The sequence below is a fragment of the Pieris rapae genome, chromosome 15, assembly GCF_905147795.1.
Source record: "Pieris rapae chromosome 15, ilPieRapa1.1, whole genome shotgun sequence".
Classification (NCBI taxonomy): domain Eukaryota; kingdom Metazoa; phylum Arthropoda; class Insecta; order Lepidoptera; family Pieridae; genus Pieris; species Pieris rapae.
This window is the reverse complement of record NC_059523.1, coordinates 913,001-934,630: the sequence shown is the minus strand read 5'-3', so window position 1 is coordinate 934,630 and position 21,630 is coordinate 913,001. Positions and strand designations below refer to the sequence as shown.

At 31.7% G+C, this 21,630-nt stretch overlaps 1 protein-coding gene across 1 annotated transcript; it reads left to right on the top strand.

Moving 5' to 3' along the window:
* Positions 1–4,754: 4,754 nt before the first annotated feature.
* LOC111000503 (wee1-like protein kinase) lies at positions 4,755–17,118 on the top strand. Its single transcript, XM_022269958.2, has 12 exons — positions 4,755–5,133; positions 8,558–8,667; positions 8,954–9,109; positions 9,425–9,510; positions 9,815–10,032; positions 10,586–10,732; positions 11,021–11,172; positions 11,638–11,763; positions 12,402–12,529; positions 13,476–13,642; positions 14,091–14,261; positions 14,886–17,118. Exons 1-12 carry the CDS (start codon positions 4,895–4,897, stop codon positions 15,046–15,048), a joined length of 1,863 nt encoding a protein of 620 aa, XP_022125650.1. The 5' UTR covers positions 4,755–4,894; the 3' UTR covers positions 15,049–17,118.
* Positions 17,119–21,630: the final 4,512 nt, after the last annotated feature.

The window sequence follows — 21,630 nt, the reverse complement described above, 5'->3', positions numbered from 1 at the left end:
GCATCCAATGTAACATGAACTTTCTATCCCTTCTCTCTCTATAAATGTTGAGGTTGAGAAAAGAAAATAAGAACGATAATAGGGGTCACATAAAATGGTTCACGAGATAAGAACGCCATTTTAAGGTATCGTAAAAATATTACAATATCGACTTTATTGCTATGTTAATAAGAGTTTCATGGTTATAATGGATTTAATATTTTTAGCCGTATTCATAAGTTAAATAAAGACAGAGATGTTAGTGGAAGGCTCATGATTTTTATTGACTACAGCTTTTATGGGAGGAACTTAGGTTAGCCTTTCATTTATGTGTATTTATAGTAATGTGTTTGTGACCCATATTTGAACAAAATGAACATGACTAGGCTAGCTAGCTAGCTACTTAATACATAATTTAAAAATATTTATTGTTAACAAAATGTTTTGGGTACTTTGTTACACCCACAGATAATTTCTTTAACCATTTTCTTTTCCCAAATAAGTATATTTGAGTTTTAAATACCGACAAACTGTAACTATAAAGTTTTTAATAATTAATTACAGAGTCCAAACTAAGACTGACTGAAAAACAGTCTTCGAAGAAAAACCGTTCCAATTTTGAAATTAGCCACACCCACCTATTGTTATTGGCGGCAGTGTTCAGCTCCAAACGCCGGAAGTACCTCCAATCGTTTATTTTATTTTAGCTTTTACCACGATGTTTCAAAGTATATTATTACTTATTAATAGCATTAAAAAAAGTGGGTAATTGTATGAATTTTATACGTCTGTATTTGAAGGAGATTAATGGTTCGTAGTCTAGAGAAAATTGTTTAAGCTTATGACTTGTTTACTGTTATCGTATTTTAACTGAATGTTATAGGTGTATTATTTTGTTTATTTATATAACGCCAAGCGCCGAAGAATGCAACTGTTACACTAGCTTCTGGTATTTTGTTGATTATGACTATTTGTTCTACGATATAAATTCATTTTTTTAGGTAACACAATGTGCACTTATGAATATATAGAAATATATAGAGTAATAGAAATTCACTCAATTTAATTTTACATTTACTGCCAGTTCTCAAATCAAGGGCGTAGAACGCACGACCAGAACTGGCAATAAACTCTCCGCCACTCTTTTTACTCGATACAAGATTTTTGTTTTGCTAAATGTTTGTAAGGAGCTGCAACTATTACAACATGTGTGCCACATGACATCTTAAGTAATAAATAGTTAATTAAAATTTAATGAAATTTTTCCTCGCTTATCTGCTAGTTTTAATGGTCCAGTAAATAGGCTATGTCGCTCTTACAACTTTATTACAGACATTGATGAAATACTGATGTGTTTAACAACAGTCTACCAACTTACCGTAACTTTGTTTTGCAGGCTCTTAATGTGGTTTAAGTTTTCATATTGTTTGTTTTTTACTGTTATTTTTGTTGAACATATATAAATAAATAAATATAAAACAAACATTTGTCTTCTATCAGCAGTAGGCATGGCGAAAGCAGGAGGATACACTATATCCTTCAAGGAAAGAGCGTACTAAATTCTTAAAAGACCGTCTACTCGCGAGCCCGAGTGTCCTGATGAACCTATCCCTGAACATCAGGTCAGTCTGTCCATTATTACAATATTACATAAAAACATTGAATACTCTTTGTAATGTTCTCTATCCTTGTCCTAAATCCTAATGTATTTTTTATATTATACAGCCTTTTATTCAGATATATTTCCATTTAAATTTCCATTACAATAATTTTACATATGTTTGTTTTGTAACAAACTGTAATTATTATATTTATATCTCACACACTATTTTATTGATTTTTTTATAACACTTAAGTAATTTTCTAAGGTTTCGATATTTGTAAATACATACGTGAGGAACATGTAGGCATACTAACAACACAACAATAGACCTGATTAGTAGTTTCATTCTAGGAGTACATTGTCTTCACATATTAACTCATGTATACAAATAATGTAATTTCTATTTTTAAAGTGTAATAGTGGAGTTTCTTGCCCATTCTTCTCCACACGAAACTACCTTTTGGCAACTAAAATCATCTTTATATTTTATTTAACGTTCAAATGTGCCATTTTAGGTGGTCTAATAGGAATAAATGATTTGATTTGAATCTTCCTCTATTGTATGAGTGTGCCTTTTTTGGCACAGGCCTCCAAATCCCGCCATTCTTCTCTGCACTGTGCCAATCTCTGCCGAGTATCACCAGCTGTTTCTTCAATTTGGTCTATCCACCTTCTAATTTGTCTTTTTGTTTGCTGTACCGTTGGCACCAGTTTAGTATTTTTATGCTCCACTTTTCTATTCCTCTTTCCATATGCCCCGATTTCCACATCAGTTTATTTATTGTTATTGTAACATCTGTTACTTTAGTTATTTTTAGGCTGTGGTTCATTTGGCTCTTCTTTTCTTATCTATCATTCCTGGGCGGTAGGCGCAGGTAAGGTTATCCGAACACAAATCCAAATCTATTTTGTTTATATTTAGTCCACGTCCATTACAATACATACATTATATTAGTATACCTATTAAAAAAACATTTCACCCTTTAACTAGTGTTTTGACGTTAACCCTCCACAACTGTCCATAACCAATCATTATTGTATGCAAAATAAAAAGGGTCGGATAGACCATAAAAAAAGCGTTTAGAGGGCGTTTTGGTAGAATGGAAAAATACGAAAAGGCTGATTTGACCTTAGATGCGCAGGCTTCCTTTGTTTATGTTAACCTACTGAAATGCTTGCGCAAACAGGTATACCGTATGACAGATATCTATTCACATGTCTTCACAAACTTAATAAATAAATATTAAAAGAAAAGTTGTTAACTAGTGTTTACTAACCAGAATTTAAAACATTTTTTTTTTCGAAGTCTCTATTGTGGGGAACCCTCTTCTATGAAGGAACCGGTGCTGTAGCCCCGATTGTCCTGCCCTATGTCCGGCCCTGGGTTGTCTGCTTCTTTATCATTGATAATTTTTCTTAATTATGCATAGCCATGTCTGTCACGCCGTATTAGCAGTAATTTGCGTAATGATTTGATTTTTGTTTTTTAATTTAGACATAAAAGGGCATATAAAAAAATTACAAACAAAAAACCAGTGGCGAACTAATAGATACAAACTCATGTTATGAAAATTCTATATCTACGTAGAGACAACGTTGAACTTTATAATTAATTACCTTAGTTCTAGGACACGTAGGTACCTACCACGTACCTACCTAAGCCGAAGGTTCTACTAACTCGAAGTCAAAATAACTTTATTCATAACCAAGATTACTTTTGAGCATCAACAAAAAAGATATTTTATGGATTCTAAATTGTACTACCAGTTCGCAAGTCAAGGGCGTAGAGAGGGCGAGAAGAACATGCAAGAAACTCTCCGCCACTCCTTTTAATCGTCAAGTTTTGAGTTATACAAATTGTTTGAACTGGAGCACATCAATCAGAAGGATTAGGATCATTTTAATAAGAGTCAAATTTATAAAAAGCTGTATTGATTAATTTACGTTTAACGGCTGTTTTTAATTTATTCACAAATTTTGCACTTTTCGTAAAAAAAACATAATTTTCATATAATATGTGGTTTATCTTTTGGAGCCTAGTTGCCTTTGGTTAATAATAAGGAAAATATTAATTGGATCACGTTAGTACGCGCAGAAGGCTGCACTTAAAAATTAATATAAAATATTCTATCATGTGCAACATTATTCATAGTTCATAATTATATCCAACCCTCAATTAGGTTAATATATATTAATAAATATATATATACTTATATATATGTATATTAATTATTCACATGTGGAATAGTGTGTGTGGTTATCTTTTAAAACGAATTTATTGTCATCCATTTAAATGATTTACCGCATTTTAAACCATAACGCATTTGAATAATAAATTAAAACGAGCATGAAATCCTAAATGTCAATTTATTTTCATTTAAGATAAAACGTTTGACAAAAATTAATCTAATCTGCGTTACTAATTATGGAATGAAAGCGCATCGAATTAACAAAAGATGGCGGCACGTGCGGTTCCCGCGCTAATGTGTGTCAACTGTCAACCTCATTCGACCATAGATAATACAAATTATTCTTATTTTATTACAAAAATACTTTCAGAACTATACTATTAAACTTTTTCCAAAATATTATTTTATGAACCTATATCTAAAAAAATACCTAAAATAAAATAGTTTTATATGTCGCGTAAGATGGACCTTCTTTAAAGCGGATGAGGGTAACCTGCAAAGGCCCGTCTGGTTGCCTTCAATTTATTATTTACTACTTATTTATAAACATCAACCACGTTTTACTTTGGAAAGAGTCATCTCGTAATGGATAACTTTTAAATTCTGAAAAATATATAAAGTGACACCTAACGAGGAATAGCAAATGGTGGTATGTTTGATGGGTATTTCAAGAAAAGTGACATCTATTTGTTTATTTTAAGACGATTAAGAACGTGTCTGCTTAGAGCTGACATAAATTTATCAATAACTTTATTTGACAATATCTATATTTCTATTCAATTTGATTATATAGAATTCTAATCACTACTGTTAAATAATTAAAGGTTATATTTTGTTCCCATTTATTCACATTACCATAGACAACCATAGGTTATAGAATCACAGCATGGAAGCTGTTTATTCAAAAAACGTCCCGCAGCCAATAGAATTCAAATATTTTTTTTACCGGTCGAATACTTCACTGTAATTGGTTGACCTATCAAACAGGTGCTATGCGTCATCCGCCATAACGTTTGAGAAAAGATATTTGTGAATTGTGAAAGTGAGCTTTTGTTTGACTGTGAAAATAACGTAATTTATATATGATTGTAACTAGAAAAGTGTATTTATCAAGTGTTTGAAAATGAGTGAGAGTTACAGAATGAAGACTGGATATAATCATTCAGAACTATCAGTGGAAACATCTAGTGACATGTCAGATTCTTTCAATATGTTTTCGAGCAATTTAAGTCCTATACCACCAACATTATTATTGCCTAGGAAATTGGATTTTAACAGTTTGGACGATGATGATTGTGACAGGAAAGCTTCAACAGCACCAATGTCTTTCAGCCCACCTTATAAGCGCGTTGGTGCCTTGACGTAAGTAGAACATCTCTCGTTTTCAATTCCTTCCATAAAATACCATATTCTAGGGACCAAACTTCTCTTATATCATGTGTGGGCAATCATGAACTTGTTACTGCGATCTGAAATGTTTGTACCTTATTAAATATCAAAATCATGTATCAGTGCTATAGTAATAGGTACATGTATGTATGTATTTATATTTAAGTATGCCATGTTAACATCCAAGATGTTTTTAAAATTAAGAACTTTCTAGAAATAATATATAGTAAACAAACATGAGAGGTGCCATTTTTCATTAGACAACTATGTATACTACAACTTTACACAAATGTAGCATTTATTTAAGTTCTATAATATTTTCAACAGCAGCTACTTGTAATAAAATCTCATTTAAGTTGTTGGTATTGTAGTTATGCAAAAAAGTCGGCAAACTCAAAAATCTCTCAAATCTCAAAAACTGAAAATGGAACACCTATGAGTTGTTTCATTCAATCATGTCAGTACATGTCCTACAATGATTTGGGCCGTGTTAGTCTCATTTCTGCCTTAATTCTTAATGAATCTGTTGCCTGCTGGTTTATTTACTTACCTTGTTCCAGTTTCTTTTAGCATTTTTAACATATTTGATCATACAACTAGCAGTCTTCTTTTATAAACATACTTTAAAAAAATCAGTAGCTAGCCTCAGCTAATGAATATTTTGTCCATCAGTTTTGACCTATACATAAATTACCATAACAAAACATTCTATAGCTATAAATGGCCTGAAACAATGTCATAAATTTGTAAGAAATATCCAAATTAGATACAAAACTTTTTCTTATTCTTTCTCGTGAGGTAAGTATTTGAACTGTATGAGCAGGCAGCAAAACACATTTGTGCACACACAACGCTATTTATAGATGTCTGTTTACTAGTGATGTGATGTTATTTCTGTAAAGTTCTTAATTTTAAAAACTACATGGATCTTAACATGACATAAACAACAACAGATAATACCGAATTTTGTCTTAATCATTTGCATTCAAATTTAATGACGTGGAATAAGTGATACCATGATGATCTTATGTTCAAAATAAATGTATTTCATTTCATAATACTGTCACTTATCTTTTTCTGAAATGTTCGCATACTGAGTGAGGTTAAAGCAACAGTTATGGTAATAGCATTATGATTTATGGTATATGTAACATTATCAACCTTACAAATCCTATTTTTTTATAAACTAAATAGTTTGTCTACATAAGGAGTGTAAATATTATGAGTGATTTTCTTGTTTATTCCTATAAAATTGTAGATGTCTTACAAATGGTAAGGCACATATCACACTATCACAACCAAAGATTATATTAAAAATAGTTATTATCTTTATGACAGCTGTTTTAAGTAATAATATTGTTCCAATATTAACACAAAAGAGTTCCTCATGTTGGAAGTTTAAGAGACTTGATATAGGCTTTCTATATCAAGTCTCTTAAACTTCCTAGGATGCATATATTTTTTGTGATTTGATTATAATGTTCCATTGTATCCATTGTACATTTAGTGGCTTTTTCTATGGCTATTTATTGAGAAAGAAAACTAAATATCAAATATGCTGTAAATGTATTGAAATTTTTTCAGCCTTTTTCGAAGGCATTTCAATGCATATCTTAGAGTGTATGATTACCATTAGGCTAACTGTAGTAAAGAATCACCATCTTAACTATCTGTAATTCCAAGATTTTAACTAGTGTGACTAATATATTAATAATCTTCTCTTTCCATTATTTGAAGCTGACTTTTTGCTTAACATACACTTTATTTAGCAATTAGCAGTTCACCTTGAATTGGTTTTGTTATTTATTTCATATGAACAGTGACATAGCCAGTCTAATTTGGTAACCTATGTGCAAATGTTGTGAATATCCATGGTTTCATGAGAGTCAACTCTACCTGGGATATAACTACAGTTCAAAAGAAGCAGACTTGAAAAATTGCATAGCCTTTATAGTCTTTCAAACTTGATAAGATACTTTACTAAGAAACAAATTACAAAACTTTTTGTTCTGGCCTTAATTGCCAATTGTCTACACCATGTCTGCAATTGTCTGATGGCCCGAAAGTGTCTATTATTAATGTAAAGCATTATGTATTAGTATAGAAACTGAATTGTTCAGTTTTTTTTTTCAATTAAATTAATTTTGAATTATAAGTATCGCCAATGACATTGTACAACAATAACATAAGACAAACATAATCAACCCCATGCTTATTTTTTTATCACCGTAACTTTTTCTAATCTTATAATTTAGCTACTGTGGTAAAAGCATTCCTTTCTTGCAGTAATTATCTGTTGACAAAATTTTGTTTATGGGTTGTTGGCTAGTAATTTAATTGAATTTTAGTCCTATGTATCCTAATAGAAAATCATACACGAAAATTATTCCCACGCACAAAATGTCGTTGGAAAATCTGTTAAATAACAGTTATAATGAAACATATGATGAAACAGCTGACATCTGCCCATACTCCTACGATTTTGGCACAAAAAATACGATATAATGGAAGCACCTTTAAAAAAACCTGTACAGAATCTGCACCTTGGGACAAGGTGCATATGATTTCTTTTCGCCTAAATATACAAAAAAATCGAGCGCTATTATTGTTACTTCAACGGATTTTATGGGTAATTCAAAGGAATATATTCTCTATGTGTATGAATGTATGGACTATTTCTCGTTTTTATATTGTTTTTACCTGTTTACAACGTTTATCATTGTGCTTAGATTTTTTCAACCTCAGGTGTTTCCTAAGTTAAATTTGCATTTTATTACATAATTCACGATGACTAACAATTCGTTATCGCCACAAAAAAAAAGAAATTTGGCTTGTTTTCTTGTTATGAAAATCGTTTTTATAACTTCAATAATAGGATATTTCGAACTCTATGCTTCAGTTTTCTAATGTTTTTAAATTTAATTACGTATGGATTTATTAAAGGGCGATTAAAAAACGGGCGGAGTTTCTTGCCAATTCTTTTGGTCCTTTTACGACTTGAGTACAGTACCAAAGTATTTGTTCAGAAGCTACTACTCTTTTTGAAGACACTCCGCTTAAAGCCTCAACTAGCATCGGAGTACTGGTCCTCGACATATCGAATGGCCGTCACCGCGCGCTGGTGTGCTTAGCTTAGCAAGGCGAGACAGTATTTCATACCAGGCCACCGCTTGCAACTCAATAAAGCGCAAATTCAGCCCGACTGAGTACTGTTCTTACCTCTGGGTGGGAACTCCTCAGTACCGAAGCGCACATAAAAAGAACGTCCGTTGGAGTACAGCCTGGAATCGAACCTACGATCTGAGGGATGCGAATCCCCCCTAGGCCAAAACGGACCTGGATAACTTTAATAACAATGGCTACAATAAATACTAAAAGTATATTTTTTATGTTTCAGACTATTCGACAGTCCGCGTACACCGAAGACTTTACTTGAGAAATGTTCAACACCATCTATCAATCGCTCCAGGATTCGATTGTTCCCACCGAAACTTGAGATTCCGGCGGGTAAGTTCTAGAAAGTTCATATGACGTCAAGTTACTTTTCACCTTTCTATTAATTTTCCTCTTGCACTTATATATGTATTTAAAAATATTTTTTTAAATTTATTTATTTATATTTGTATATTCAAAGAGGCTGTCCAAGCTTTGTATTCATCAACTCAATATATATTATGGATAGCTGATAGTTCAGTAAAAACACTGAAACTCAAACAGAAATATATGTATGAATTACTCATGCCATTATTATGTATACATATATGCTATGCTATAATATGTATGCTGTTTGCAGGCATGCCGTCTGGCTCCAGCCATCATCTTCATCCACCATCTAATCAGCCAACTATGGATGAAGACAGTGCCTTTATAAGCATAGCCCCTGAGGATATAGAGGAACCAAAGCCTCGTAAACAACCTTTGGTCAACATCAATCCTTTCACACCTGATGGTAAGGAATATATATTATTAGCTGTATACAAAAAGTTGGCTTGGCGACTGTGTGTAGTTTTCGTCTTATTTCCATTTAAGTTGTACTAGAAATTTGATAAAGATCATCAAATTTATATATATACTATCATCAAATAGACTCTTCAGATCAAAAAATTTATATTAAAAATAATTTGAAATCTATGTTATTGCTACTGAATAATTTAATTAATTTAATTAAAGATTTGATTGAATGTGTGTATCAAATGCCTTATTGAAAAGTAATTTAACTTGATTTACAAATTGGAATCAATATGTATGGCATCATTATTTCTAGGTCAAGCGATGAACAAAAAGAAACGAGCCTTGTCTAAAACTCCTAATGGTGATTCAACACCTGAGAATCCAGCAAAAAGATTAAGGGTATGTATTATCAAAGCATATTACTTGTAAGTCTTAGGCTGGACAGACAGAGGTCTTGTCTGTTTCTGTTTTTATTTTATACACAAAAAAACGAAATGGACACATTAAAATTAGTATTAGTATAAAACAGTGTTTAATAGTTATTAACTATTAAAAATTTATACCACATTTTATAGAGATCAAAAATAATACACAGATTAAAATTTGAGCCCAATTTCACAAGCTGTCAACCCATTTTTTCTGTATGAAGTTTGACACATTTGACAGTGCCCAAGACGAGATTGTGACGATACTTAATCCTCAGGAATCGAACATATCCCGATACAACGTGGAGTTCCAAGAGCTAGGAGTGATCGGATGCGGCTCCTTCGGCCGCGTGACGAAATGCCTGAACAAGCTGGACGGGTGCGTGTACGCACTGAAGCGCTCGCTGCGTCCGGTCGCGGGCTCGTACGCCGAGAGGGCGGCCATTACCGAGGTGTACGCGCACGCTGCGCTTGGGAAGCATCCGCACGTTGTCAGGTATAAATAAAAAAAAGTTTCTTTATTTGACCCAAAAATATATACACTACATTTTCACTATCGTATCACTGATTTGTGTTCAAGTTGGAATGCTTATCCAAGTTTTAGTTAATAATTTTTTTTTTAATTTATGGCAAAGTTAATTAATAAAGTTTATGGAAGAGACTGGTTGTGGAAAGGGCTAGTGTCTACTTAATTATTTTCGATTCATTTAAGTTGAAAGTCAAAATGTTGACGCTGAACCTAAATTTTTTTAAATATTATTTTTATTGAATATTTGTCTACTGTATGTTGTACTCATAGTGGGACTGCGTCAATTTCTGTTTTTTTTATTACTTAATAAATTAATTTTTATTGATATCTTTTAAATTAATATTGTTCAGTTTTTTCAGTCGAATATTTTAAAATACTGTATATTTATTAACGTTAACAATAAGACAAAAAATTGCATTTAAAACCTGGCTTCATGCAAGGCTTCAGTTACAAATAACAATAAAAAAATACTTTTGCTTTATTTACTATTAATTATATTATATATAATAATTTATTTTAGATATTACTCGGCCTGGGCGGAGGATGATCATATGATCATTCAGAATGAATACTGCGATGGTGGTTCCTTACAACAGAAAATGGAGCATGGGCCGCTACCCGAAAGTGAATTATTGCTGCTATTGGCCCATATAAGTGATGGATTGTCGTAAGTGTTAATCTCTCTATAACGCGGAGATTTCTCAAGTTATATTTATGTAGTGTAAAATTCATAATGATTTGTCAAGTCCATAATTAGTTTTAATTGTGTTCCTAGTTTAATACTCCCATAGGATATGTATGATAGGGATTACTTTAATTCTATTAAAATGAAATCTAAAAAAAATTGCCCTACCAAGTTGAAGTCTAAATTGTTTTTTATATAAAATTTTATAAAAGGTCTGAAATATATTGTAAGTCATATGTTTTGATGTATTTAACATATGTATTATTTCAGATATATTCACTCAATGCACCTTGTACACATGGACTTAAAGCCTGGAAATATATTCATTTGTCGAGAGGAAGTGACGTCACACACTGATTCAGATGACGGATATGACGATGATGATGCGCCTAATAGACCAGGCAGACATAAATATAAGATTGGTAAGTTATATGGAATTATGTTTTTCGTAAATTCTCCACAGTTTATACATACACATTTGTGATTGTGATTTTTGTTGCATTGTTTATGGTTCTCATTGGCAGGAAGTCTAAAGAAAACAACATGTAATTAATATAGAATAATATAATACGCATATTAATTCTCTGGACTATAGTTTTCCAAATGAATAATTATATTTATTTATTACAAAATAAATAGAGTACTAAGAATAACATACGATACAAGACCCCTTTCTATACCAGACATTATTAACAGTTCTAGAAGATGACTAGTTTAATAAAATGTATGTATGTACATTTATAAGTCTTGAAGAATATTTTTTCAAAATTAACATTAACTGTCAGTTCTTAAATCGAGACCAGAAGAACTGGTAAACTTTCCGTAATTTTAAATAGCTAAATTTTTTTTTGTTTTACAAAATATTAAAAAAAAAAAAACTTTTTTAGGTGACTTAGGCCATGTAACGTGTATATCGTCACCGTCGGTGGAAGAAGGCGATTGCAGATACTTGCCCAAAGAAATACTGCATGAGAACTTTAATCACCTCACCAAGGCGGATATATTTGCTTTTGGTAAGTTCTTTAGATCCAGCATTGGTACTCTGCAATTTCCTATATCAAACACTTAAATATAGGGTTGAAGTATGTTACTCCTTATGCCTCAGATTTGGAATTGTGTTGTAACAAAACTCAATTTTGAAGATGCGCAGGAGTGATTCTAGTGCTAAGTAGAGTTCTGTGATTAAAAAAAAATTAAATATGTGGAGAAATGCAGGTGTTCTGTTCCTCCAACCCAAAGGGCGAGCTCAGTGTAATTGTCGCAGTAAAGTAGTTAAATCAGAGAGTTAATTGAATTTTAAGTTGGTTAATTGAAATTCTAGTCAGTTAATTAAATATCGATATTCAATCAAGTCGCTAAAGTTTAGTCAGACAAGTGAGTGAATGAAACGTTTAACGAGCTTCCTAAACGTTCCTAGGCAACTACACTAACCTAACCATTTACAATAAAACAAAACACGGAATTTCCTAAAAGAAATGAAATAATCATGGCGGTGACTTGTTTTACATTTTAATCAACACGCTGGCTTTCGGTCAGGCAGATAGTTAAACGTTTTCGACTCAGCTTTATTTAAATCAAAATGTTAACGACTTGATAGATTTGATAATCCTTTTTTAAACCTTAATAATAACATTTATTATTTATTTCACAGGTCTTACCCTGTTTGAGGCGGCTGGTGGTGGTCCCTTACCCAAAAATGGTCAAGAATGGCATGATATTAGGGATGGCAAATTACCAGATTTACCTAAAGTGTCTCGGGAATTTAATGAATTATTGAAGGTAAGTTTTATAGGAATATTCACACTCTAAACTTTATTCATATAAAATTTAAAAAAAATATGCTTATTATGGAATATAAGATACAGGTATCACTTATTTCACACTATTATATTTGAACCTATAGGCAATAGGCATCCCTTATTTTGAAAGAAGACAGAGGGTGTAGGCTGAGAGAAAAACACTTGGTACTCTTTTAAAATAGTAAATCATCAAACAACACTTATTTTAAAACAAATATCGCAAATTAATTACAAGTAGCCTGCCTTTTATCAATTAAATAATCGTTAACTTTATAGTAAGCCTGTTTACAGCTTTCTTTAATACATTTCTTAAATTTATTGAAAGGCCGAGATAAAAGAGCCTCTGGGATTTTGTTAAAGAAACATATCACTTTTCCAATAATAATAATTACTTTAAACTCTAGTACGGGGAAAAGAATAAATTCAGAAAAGATGATAAATTGATTTTAAATTTACATTTACTAGCTGTTTACAAGTCAAGGGGGTAGAGCGGGTAAGAACTGACAAGAAACTTTAAGCCACTCTGTTATTCGACATTTGAGTCATACAAATTGTGTGAACTGGTGCAAATCAATCACAAGGATTAGGATCATTTATAAAAAGCTTTATTGATTAATTATATTTTTTATTTATTTATGTAACACGAAGTAAAATTATAAGGTCCAGAAATGCATATTAAATGCTTTTAATTTTACGTTTACTGTTAGTTCTCTAATCACGGGCGTAGAACGGACGAGACTGGCAATAAACTCTCCGCCACTTTTTTTAGATTAAAGATCGAGTGTAGAGGCTTATAACCAAGTTTTTTGTTTTACAAAATATTTGTAAGGAGCTGCAACCACTACACCATGTTCCACATGACATCCTTACATACATATGCACACAATTTGACTGAAAGAGGACTGTATTTACAATTTTTTCTCCAGAAAATGGTGGATCCGAACCCCTTAAATCGTCCCACAGCGGCCCGTTTGCGTCGTCACTCTCTTCTCCACTCGTCGAGCAATAAGAGTAAAGAGCAGTTGCGTAGGGAGTTGGCCGAGGCGAAACTCAAGAACGAGCTACTCAATAGCCAGCTAGAGCAGGCTGCAAGGTAATTTATGCTTCAAGGGATTTTGTTTTTTTTTATTGGCCGTATAATCTTTGTTCAATTATTTGGTAGATCTATTAAAATTAAAACTTTATGGTTGTTGCGATGTATTTTAGGAAAGTAACACGAGTATTACTAACATTGTCCTTAAAAAATCCGTATAATCATGTTTTTATTTGCAAAAATTCGGAAAAAAACTATAGTTATCACATCAAAAGTAAAAAATGAGGAAAACATTTAAGCAGTCGTAATAGTCCTTAACTAACTTTTCTAAGAAACTAAGATTTCATTCATTGAAATCGGTATAGCCGTTTAAGAGGAGTTCAGTGACGTACACACGTACAGTAGAATTATATATCTGTGGCCATAGATCAGAATATGATAAATGCATTGTCTATGACCACAGATATATAGAGGTACAGACTAGTAAACTTGCAGTTCTTTCTTTCAGGTGCATAAAATCTCTAACACCGAACCTGCAAAGTCAAGAATCGGCAAAATTTCGCACGCGAGCCTCGAAACGCTTGCACACACGCGCCGAGAATATTGATGACGTTATCAGGTCTGTGACGTCACCGTTTCTCAACCGGATTTTACCCGCTAAGAATACCCGGGAAACTAGGTAACTGTTGTTTTGTTGTATACGATTGGAATACAGATATTTTTGAGCATAAGATATTTATTTTTGATTTTAATATATTAGGTTTCTTTTTCATTAAGATGTATATTACAATAGTAATATAAGAAAGAACCTTTAACCTATTATTTAAAAATATGACAATTTCAAATTTTATACAGCACAAAAATGAAAACAACATAATACAACAAATAAAATTGTTTTACACATATAATACACAACTCTAGAATTTATGGTAGTCATAGAGCACGCCAAACTTCTCTGGCTCTATTATTCTACGCAGGCAGGCATTTAATTTTTTTTTAAATATTATTTCCACTTTTTTATATCTATCTTAATAATTTGGTACTAGTTGGAATAAACTTGATCCAAAATAATTTCGCTATAGCTTAGTTTGTAGAATTTTTTTTCGACTATTGACAGAAATTTAGTATAATATGTGGAAGCCTAATTATAATATAAATATAACGATTTTTTTTAAAGTTGGCAACACTTTAGATGTTAAAAACTTTTAAGCTGGCAACATTATTTTTGTTAAGTTATTAACAACTTAGTTTTTAACTTAAAAAAAATATTATTCTTTTTAAAAATGCTAATGTTTCCTTGCAGATGTATAAAATCGTTAACGCCCAGTCAAGACAAAAATTTCCGCACTCGCGCCTCCAAACGCTTGCAACCCCGAGGGGTTGACATCGAAGATATTCGGACAGTGACGTCACCAAGACGCTTATGTGGTACCGTAGCGGCCAGAAAACAGGGTAAAAGGATTTAAGATCAAATATTTTAAATTATATTTCTAAATGTATAAAAGTTTAGTATAAGGACTATTTCAAGTATCAAAATTATTTTTTCTAACTGTAAAAGACGTCACATATATCCTTGGTTTTATCGTATCTCAAGTCGCAATCCCGTCTTGAGTGCTGTCACACGTGCTTTGACAGCTCTTGAAGTTAGTTTTAAGTTTAATAGACCGTTCTAGAATACAGGAAATAAACAATTACTAAACTAAAATTCATGTTAATCACTTCTGAGGTTAATTGATTGATACGAATACAAATTAAAAACATTGTAATGTGTGCATTATTGTTTAAGAATCAAATCTAAAAAAAATATTCAAAGTATCTATAATATACATTGATATATAACATTAATGTGACGTCACAAGCAAGAATTGCAATTATTTCGATAAACACTGCTATATATTTGGCTAATACATATTTGAAATAGATGGCAACACAGATTTTGCTGTAAATGGCGCGTAATAATATACAGAGTGGAACGCAACAGGAGTTAGAACCCCTGAATTCATACTTCTATCTGTTATTAAGTCCGCATAAATATTTGGTTTGGGTTAAAACGCACAGTCTACAATAGATAAAATGACCGAAAATAAAGTTTTTTTTAAAATTTAGTATCGCATCAGTGGCTGCCCGTTACTTCTTAGTAATAGTGAAGATATATCGCAGTAAAGTAGTTAAGTCAGAGAGTTAATTGAATCTCTAGACAGCTAATTAAATATCGATAAACACTTGGAATTAACTACTTTACAGCGACAGTGTATATTCACACTACATTTTTACTTTATCTATTTTGTATCAATGCCCTGACAGATAGGGAAATGACAGAAGAATGTCAGATTGCTTGGGCTGTAAAAGAGTAGGTGTCATGTCAATGTCAAAACTCACTTTGAATAATAAGATAAGAAGAAGAAGAAAAAAGTGTTTCGCCGAGAGCAGAACTACTTCTTAACACTTCTATATCTTAGCTATTTTGCAGCGTGATAAAAATAGGCATTTCCCTGGTTGGATATCTGATCTAGTTTAAATATAGCTTCGGTTTTTCTATAATCTTCCATAGATTATAGAATTGGACGATTTATTGTGAATAAAGTAATTTTGCTTAAATTAGTTTGTGTTACGTCATTGCTAACACAAAACTTTTGAATCGACAAAATTTGTATCGACATTTAAATTATTATTGTTTATAATATAATTATCAATGTCTTGCTTATCCACTCTGTATATAAAATAATTCGACAAACGGAAAGATAACTTAATATTGAAATATTAAGCGATTCCAAGTTTGCGCCAAAACTTTTGCTTTTAGATGACATCGATACCGGTTTCCAAAATAGCTACTGTTAGTAATACCGAAAAACCGGTTATTTTGTAACCGATATCGGGTTTTATATCCTATTTACATATATCCGTCTGGTTACGTCAATTTATAATATAGTAATATAAATTGTGAATTAAGCTATTTCAAAAGACATGGAAAGTTTGATAAAATTGAAAAAGACGGATTTTAATAAGGTTGTCTTATAATATCCGTTCTGATCAGGCCACGTCCTTGTTTTGAGCACTGGAACATTGTTAGACAGATCTTGATAGAAGAATTTAGATTGGCCTGAAAACGATTATATAATATAATTATCGTTTTCAAAAAGTTTCTATGGTTTGACCCATAAATATCGTCATAGTCAATAAAAATTATATACAGGATTGTTATAAATCCTGATAAATCAACCCGTTTTATTAGACTAAGGGCCTGTTTCACAATGTCCGGATAAGTTCCAAATAAGCTATTTATTACTTATTGGTAGGATAAACAGTATTTTTTCGTTTCACGACTGTCAGATAGCGCTATTCGTCATGAAATGTCAAGTATATTATTTGAAACTTTTATCTTTCGAATAATTTATGTGTTGCATAGCTATTTGAGAGTTTATCCATTGTCTATCACATTGTGAAACAGGCCCTAAACGTGGAAAGGTCGTGTCCGCAAATGCGATTCTATTACTAGGAGGCCGTTAAAGTATTACGTAATCACTATAAATAAAATACGTTTATTTTGGAAGATCATAATGGATCATAATGGTATCACTTATTCCACGTCATTAAATTAGAGCCTGTTGGCATCCCTACTCATCGGCAAAGAAGACAGAAGGTGTTGGCCGAGAGAAATAGCCGGCGTAAAAAACTCTCGGTACTCGTAAAAAAAAGCAAATCAAACAATTCTACAATATAGGGGGGAGGGGGGCTTTGATTTTCTTATTTGGTCATTACGTCAGAAGTCACTCTTTTACATACACATACATTACATACAGTTCACTATTTTACATAATACCCACACATTGTCTATGCTTGAAATATAAATGTATTCTCAAGGATTCCTACAAAAAATTAATATAATACGTTGTATGTACTATTATTTTTGAGAGCTTACTTTTGCTGACAAGAGGAGGGGCCGGGGGGGGGGGGTGCAGCAAATTGCTTACGTAATACTTGAACAGCTCCAAGATTGATAATTCTGAAAGCATTTTTTTATAGTTGGCGAATTATTGCCAATCACAAACAAGCGAAATAAGATCGCTTTAACCGTTTTTTACTTATGTATTACGTACATTGAAATATCGTTAAAAGTAACTCGAATGTAACAACTGTTGATTTATTTCGTTAATATCTAACCTTAGTTTAGAGGACTCGTGTATTAAGAATCCAAACCTCAGTAACCCCACCATGTTTAACCCACCTTTTAATTAACCGGTAATTACCGATAGGGTAACTAAATACCAGTTCCGGTTATTTACGAATATACTAAATCTTTGGTCTTTATAAAAACTCTCTTCATTAGTCTCTTTTCTTCACAAGATGACGTAAATCCAATTAAACAAAGAGAAGTTAAATTGATTTAGTTTTTATAAATGTTTATTTAAAAATTATATTTTATAAGTACAGTTAACTCCCCTATAACGCGCTCGACCCGGGTCGCGTTATCTGAATCGCATTGTAGTATTATTGTCGTAAAACCTCGAAACACGAATTTAAAGTTTCGTTTAATTATATAACAACACTATTGAAACTAAATATGGATTTGACGAATCATTATAAATTTCACACTTTAGAAATGTATACGAGAAATATTCGCGTTATATGGGGGAAGGAAAACGCGTTATGGGAGGAATTATATATTTTCGCACAAGGTTGAACAAAGTCGTAGTTATATTGAATATTAATTAATATAGTTCGTTATTACATATCTATAATTAGAGTGCCTTAATTAATTCTGTATTTAAGAACTATTGAATTCGTCTGCATTTTTGAAATTGAATCTTCATTTATGATGTTACACGTTACAAATAAAATTAATTAAAAACTTAACGTTGATAATTAAATACGAATCGTATAAATCGGTGCTTTTCACAGTTGTCTGAATGAATTAAAATGCTAATTTGAATTGTCTTCATTCATGCCTATACGAGAATTAATCTAGCAAGATCTTGTGATAGTTCCTTGGAACTTAAAGTTTCTGACATAATCTTCCATTTCAATATTTTTGTGATAAATTTTAGATAAGTTAGCTTAGATGTATTTAGTGTCCCGAAAGCTTCGTATTACATAAACAGATGGTATGAAGGAAAAATTCAGAAGTAACTGATTTTACTTTGGATTTTTTACATATTTATGCTAAGCTGAAGTATATACGTATATATCCACAACTGGAGTTGTGAGAGGATATACTGAGAGGATATACGTTACATTGCTGGTGCCCTAATATTTTTTTTTAATTTATAATTTAGGTATTTTTTCGATCCATTAACTAAATCAGTATTTTAGTTTAAACAGTAACTAAAACACTGTACACTAATTTAGTTTTAAAGGCAGTTTAACTAAAATGTCCTACCTTGGCCGGTGAGTTTATTTTTAGTTGCGGCGGCAAAGTATTCTTTTACTAATTAAGGTTTATGGTAGGTTTATTTTAAAGTGGAATATTGTCGTTATTATTAAATGATTTTCTTTAAAATTTTAGATTCGCAGTTTTTAGGTCGTTTGTTAGAGTAGCAATTACAGCTGACGGGATACCTTTTTTGAAAATGTTATATAAATGAGTGATGTTTATTTAGATTCTAGATTAAAAAAATCCTTTAAAATGTAAAAAAATTATCCAGTATGTACTCATTACATAAAATTTAGACATAGGCAGCTGAAATATGTATTTATGTACAAGTGTAAATCATTGTAAACCTAGTTGGTAGTTTCATAGAATAAGATATAGTGCCTTTTTATCGTATTTTAGGTACATAAGTTGTCATTTAGGGCTCTCCTTTAGTGGATGAAGTAGTTTTTTTTATAAACCTTATTAATCTGTGGTGTTTTGACATTTATCAATTCAGTTGGCTCAATTTTAGACTAAAAAACCTCAAATTTATAACTACTGTTTTAATTTCTGTATATATAATTGATGTATGTATATAATTTGCTGATTAACTGGCAAATGTTTTTTGAAAATGGTCTAAATTGAACCACCCGTATTTAATCTATTTATGACTACTCCACTTGGTGGGGCGTCAGTAGTTAGTCGACCATGGTACAATAATATAGGGTGTATGTCGCTGAATTATTGTACCATGAGGATACCGATCTCAAGAATTCTCTCTTCACATGGTATGTTGTGGTCAAATCTGTGTGTTTGTATGTTAAAAATTTATAAACATTGTCATTGGTAGATATTTTGTAAGGCGTTTTGATTTAAAAAAAATAAAATTGTAATTTGATTAGAAATTTAAGTTCCGTAATATGTATAAATCATTTCCGACCAAAAATTGTTGATTTGTCATTTTTTGTTTGTAGATTTGACCAAAGTTTGAATGGGAGCTGTGAATTATGTTGTATATTGGCCTTAATTATTAATGTATCAATAAATGCTTGTTTCATTATTTATTTCTTTCATTTATAGTTCCTTACGGAAGAGATCAGTGCTTAAAACTGAAAAAAAAACATTAAAAAAGTGCATGTCTGTCAAACTAGCGGGCTGAATATCTTTCAGGTCGCTAGTTAAACGTAGCGTAATATTAATATTTCATAAGCTGTCTGGCTAATGCTCAGGCTATTCATACTGTCAATTTTTGGCAGAAATAAAAAAGATGAAACATAATATAAAATATTTCTTTTAAAATTAAATTGCGTGAGTAAAATTTACATTATTATTTCAATCAAACAAAATTCATTTATTCAATTTAGATGCGTCTTAGGGCATGCTTATGAATGTCAAAAACGTATACAAAATTCGCGAAAGAGCAAAACTACGCCATCCGTTCGCAAAACTACCAGGAGGCCTTGTTCTGAGAAGAACGGGCAAGAAACTCAGCAAGTTTTACCCTCCCTGTACATAACAATAATTCAAAGGAAAATGTCATAAACCACAACGTCATTTAAGTTACATAAGTAAAAAATAAAATAAAAATCTGTTCTGTGATTTACCACATTCACCATTACATACATCCATGATAACAAAACAAATTATAACAATATAATTAGAACTATTGCCAAGCGTTTTTATCTTCTAGGTATTCCTTAACTGTGCAGTAACCTTTACACATTAGGGTTTTTTTAATATGTGTTTTGAATCTGTTGAAAGACAGTTCCAATATTTCACTAGGAATCATGTTATAGTAGCGTATTCTTAGGCCTATAAATGAAGTATTTATTTTCTTCAACCTGTAAGATGGTTGGAAAAGTTTCCCCTTATTTCTTGTATTTCTATTGTGAATGTCACTGTTCTTTAAAAGAGAACTAATATTACTACGCACAAAAACGATACAGTTGTAGATATATTGTGAAGGTACCGTCAAAATATTGATTTCCTTGAATAAGTTTCTAAGTGAAGTGCCTGGTTTCAAGCAATAGATTGACCTAATAGCACGTTTTTGCAAGATAAAAATAGATTGTATATCTGCTGTTTTGCCCCATAAAAGAATTCCATACGACATAACGCTGTGAAAGTAATTAAAATATACGATTCTGGCAGTTTCCTCGTCTGTGAGTTGCCTAATTTTTCTTATAGCGGATGAACTAACTAAGAAGAACTAAGCTTGTCAGAAAGTTTAGTGATATGCTGACGCCATTGAAGTTTTTGGTCTATAGTAATGTCCAGAAATACCGTAGAATCAACAAATATATATAATGAATAAAAATGGTCCCAATATTGAACCTTGCGGGACTCCCATTTTAATATGTGATCCCGAAGATTTAGTTCCATTTAAATTTTATTAACTTTATGAGTTCGACAACCTAGGTAAGAGGTTATTAAGTTAAGAGCTACATTTTTTATACCGTAGTGGTCAAGTTTGCAAAGCAGAGTCTCATGATGAACACAATCAAACGCCTTGGAAAAATCACAGAAAACTCCCAGTACATCTTGAGTTTTCTCCCATGCATCAAATATATGTCGTAACAGAGCTATTCCAGCATTGGTTGTGGAGCGGCCTTTAGTAAATCCGTATTGTGCGTTGTGTAGAAGATTGTTTGTTTAAAAAAAAAATTGTTCTAGTATAATTTTTTCAAAAATTTAACTT

What these genes read in the sequence shown, in the direction of transcription:
- LOC111000503 (XM_022269958.2), top strand. Translation starts at nt 4,895, where the DNA reads ATGAGTGAGAGTTACAGAATGAAGACTGGATATAATCATTCAGAACTA. An exon ending in ATCCAGCAAAAAGATTAAGG is followed by an intron (nt 9,511 to 9,814) that starts GTATGTATTATC and finishes CTTAATCCTCAG; the next exon opens with GAATCGAACATATCCCGATA. An exon ending in CAGACATAAATATAAGATTG is followed by an intron (nt 11,173 to 11,637) that starts GTAAGTTATATG and finishes AAACTTTTTTAG; the next exon opens with GTGACTTAGGCCATGTAACG.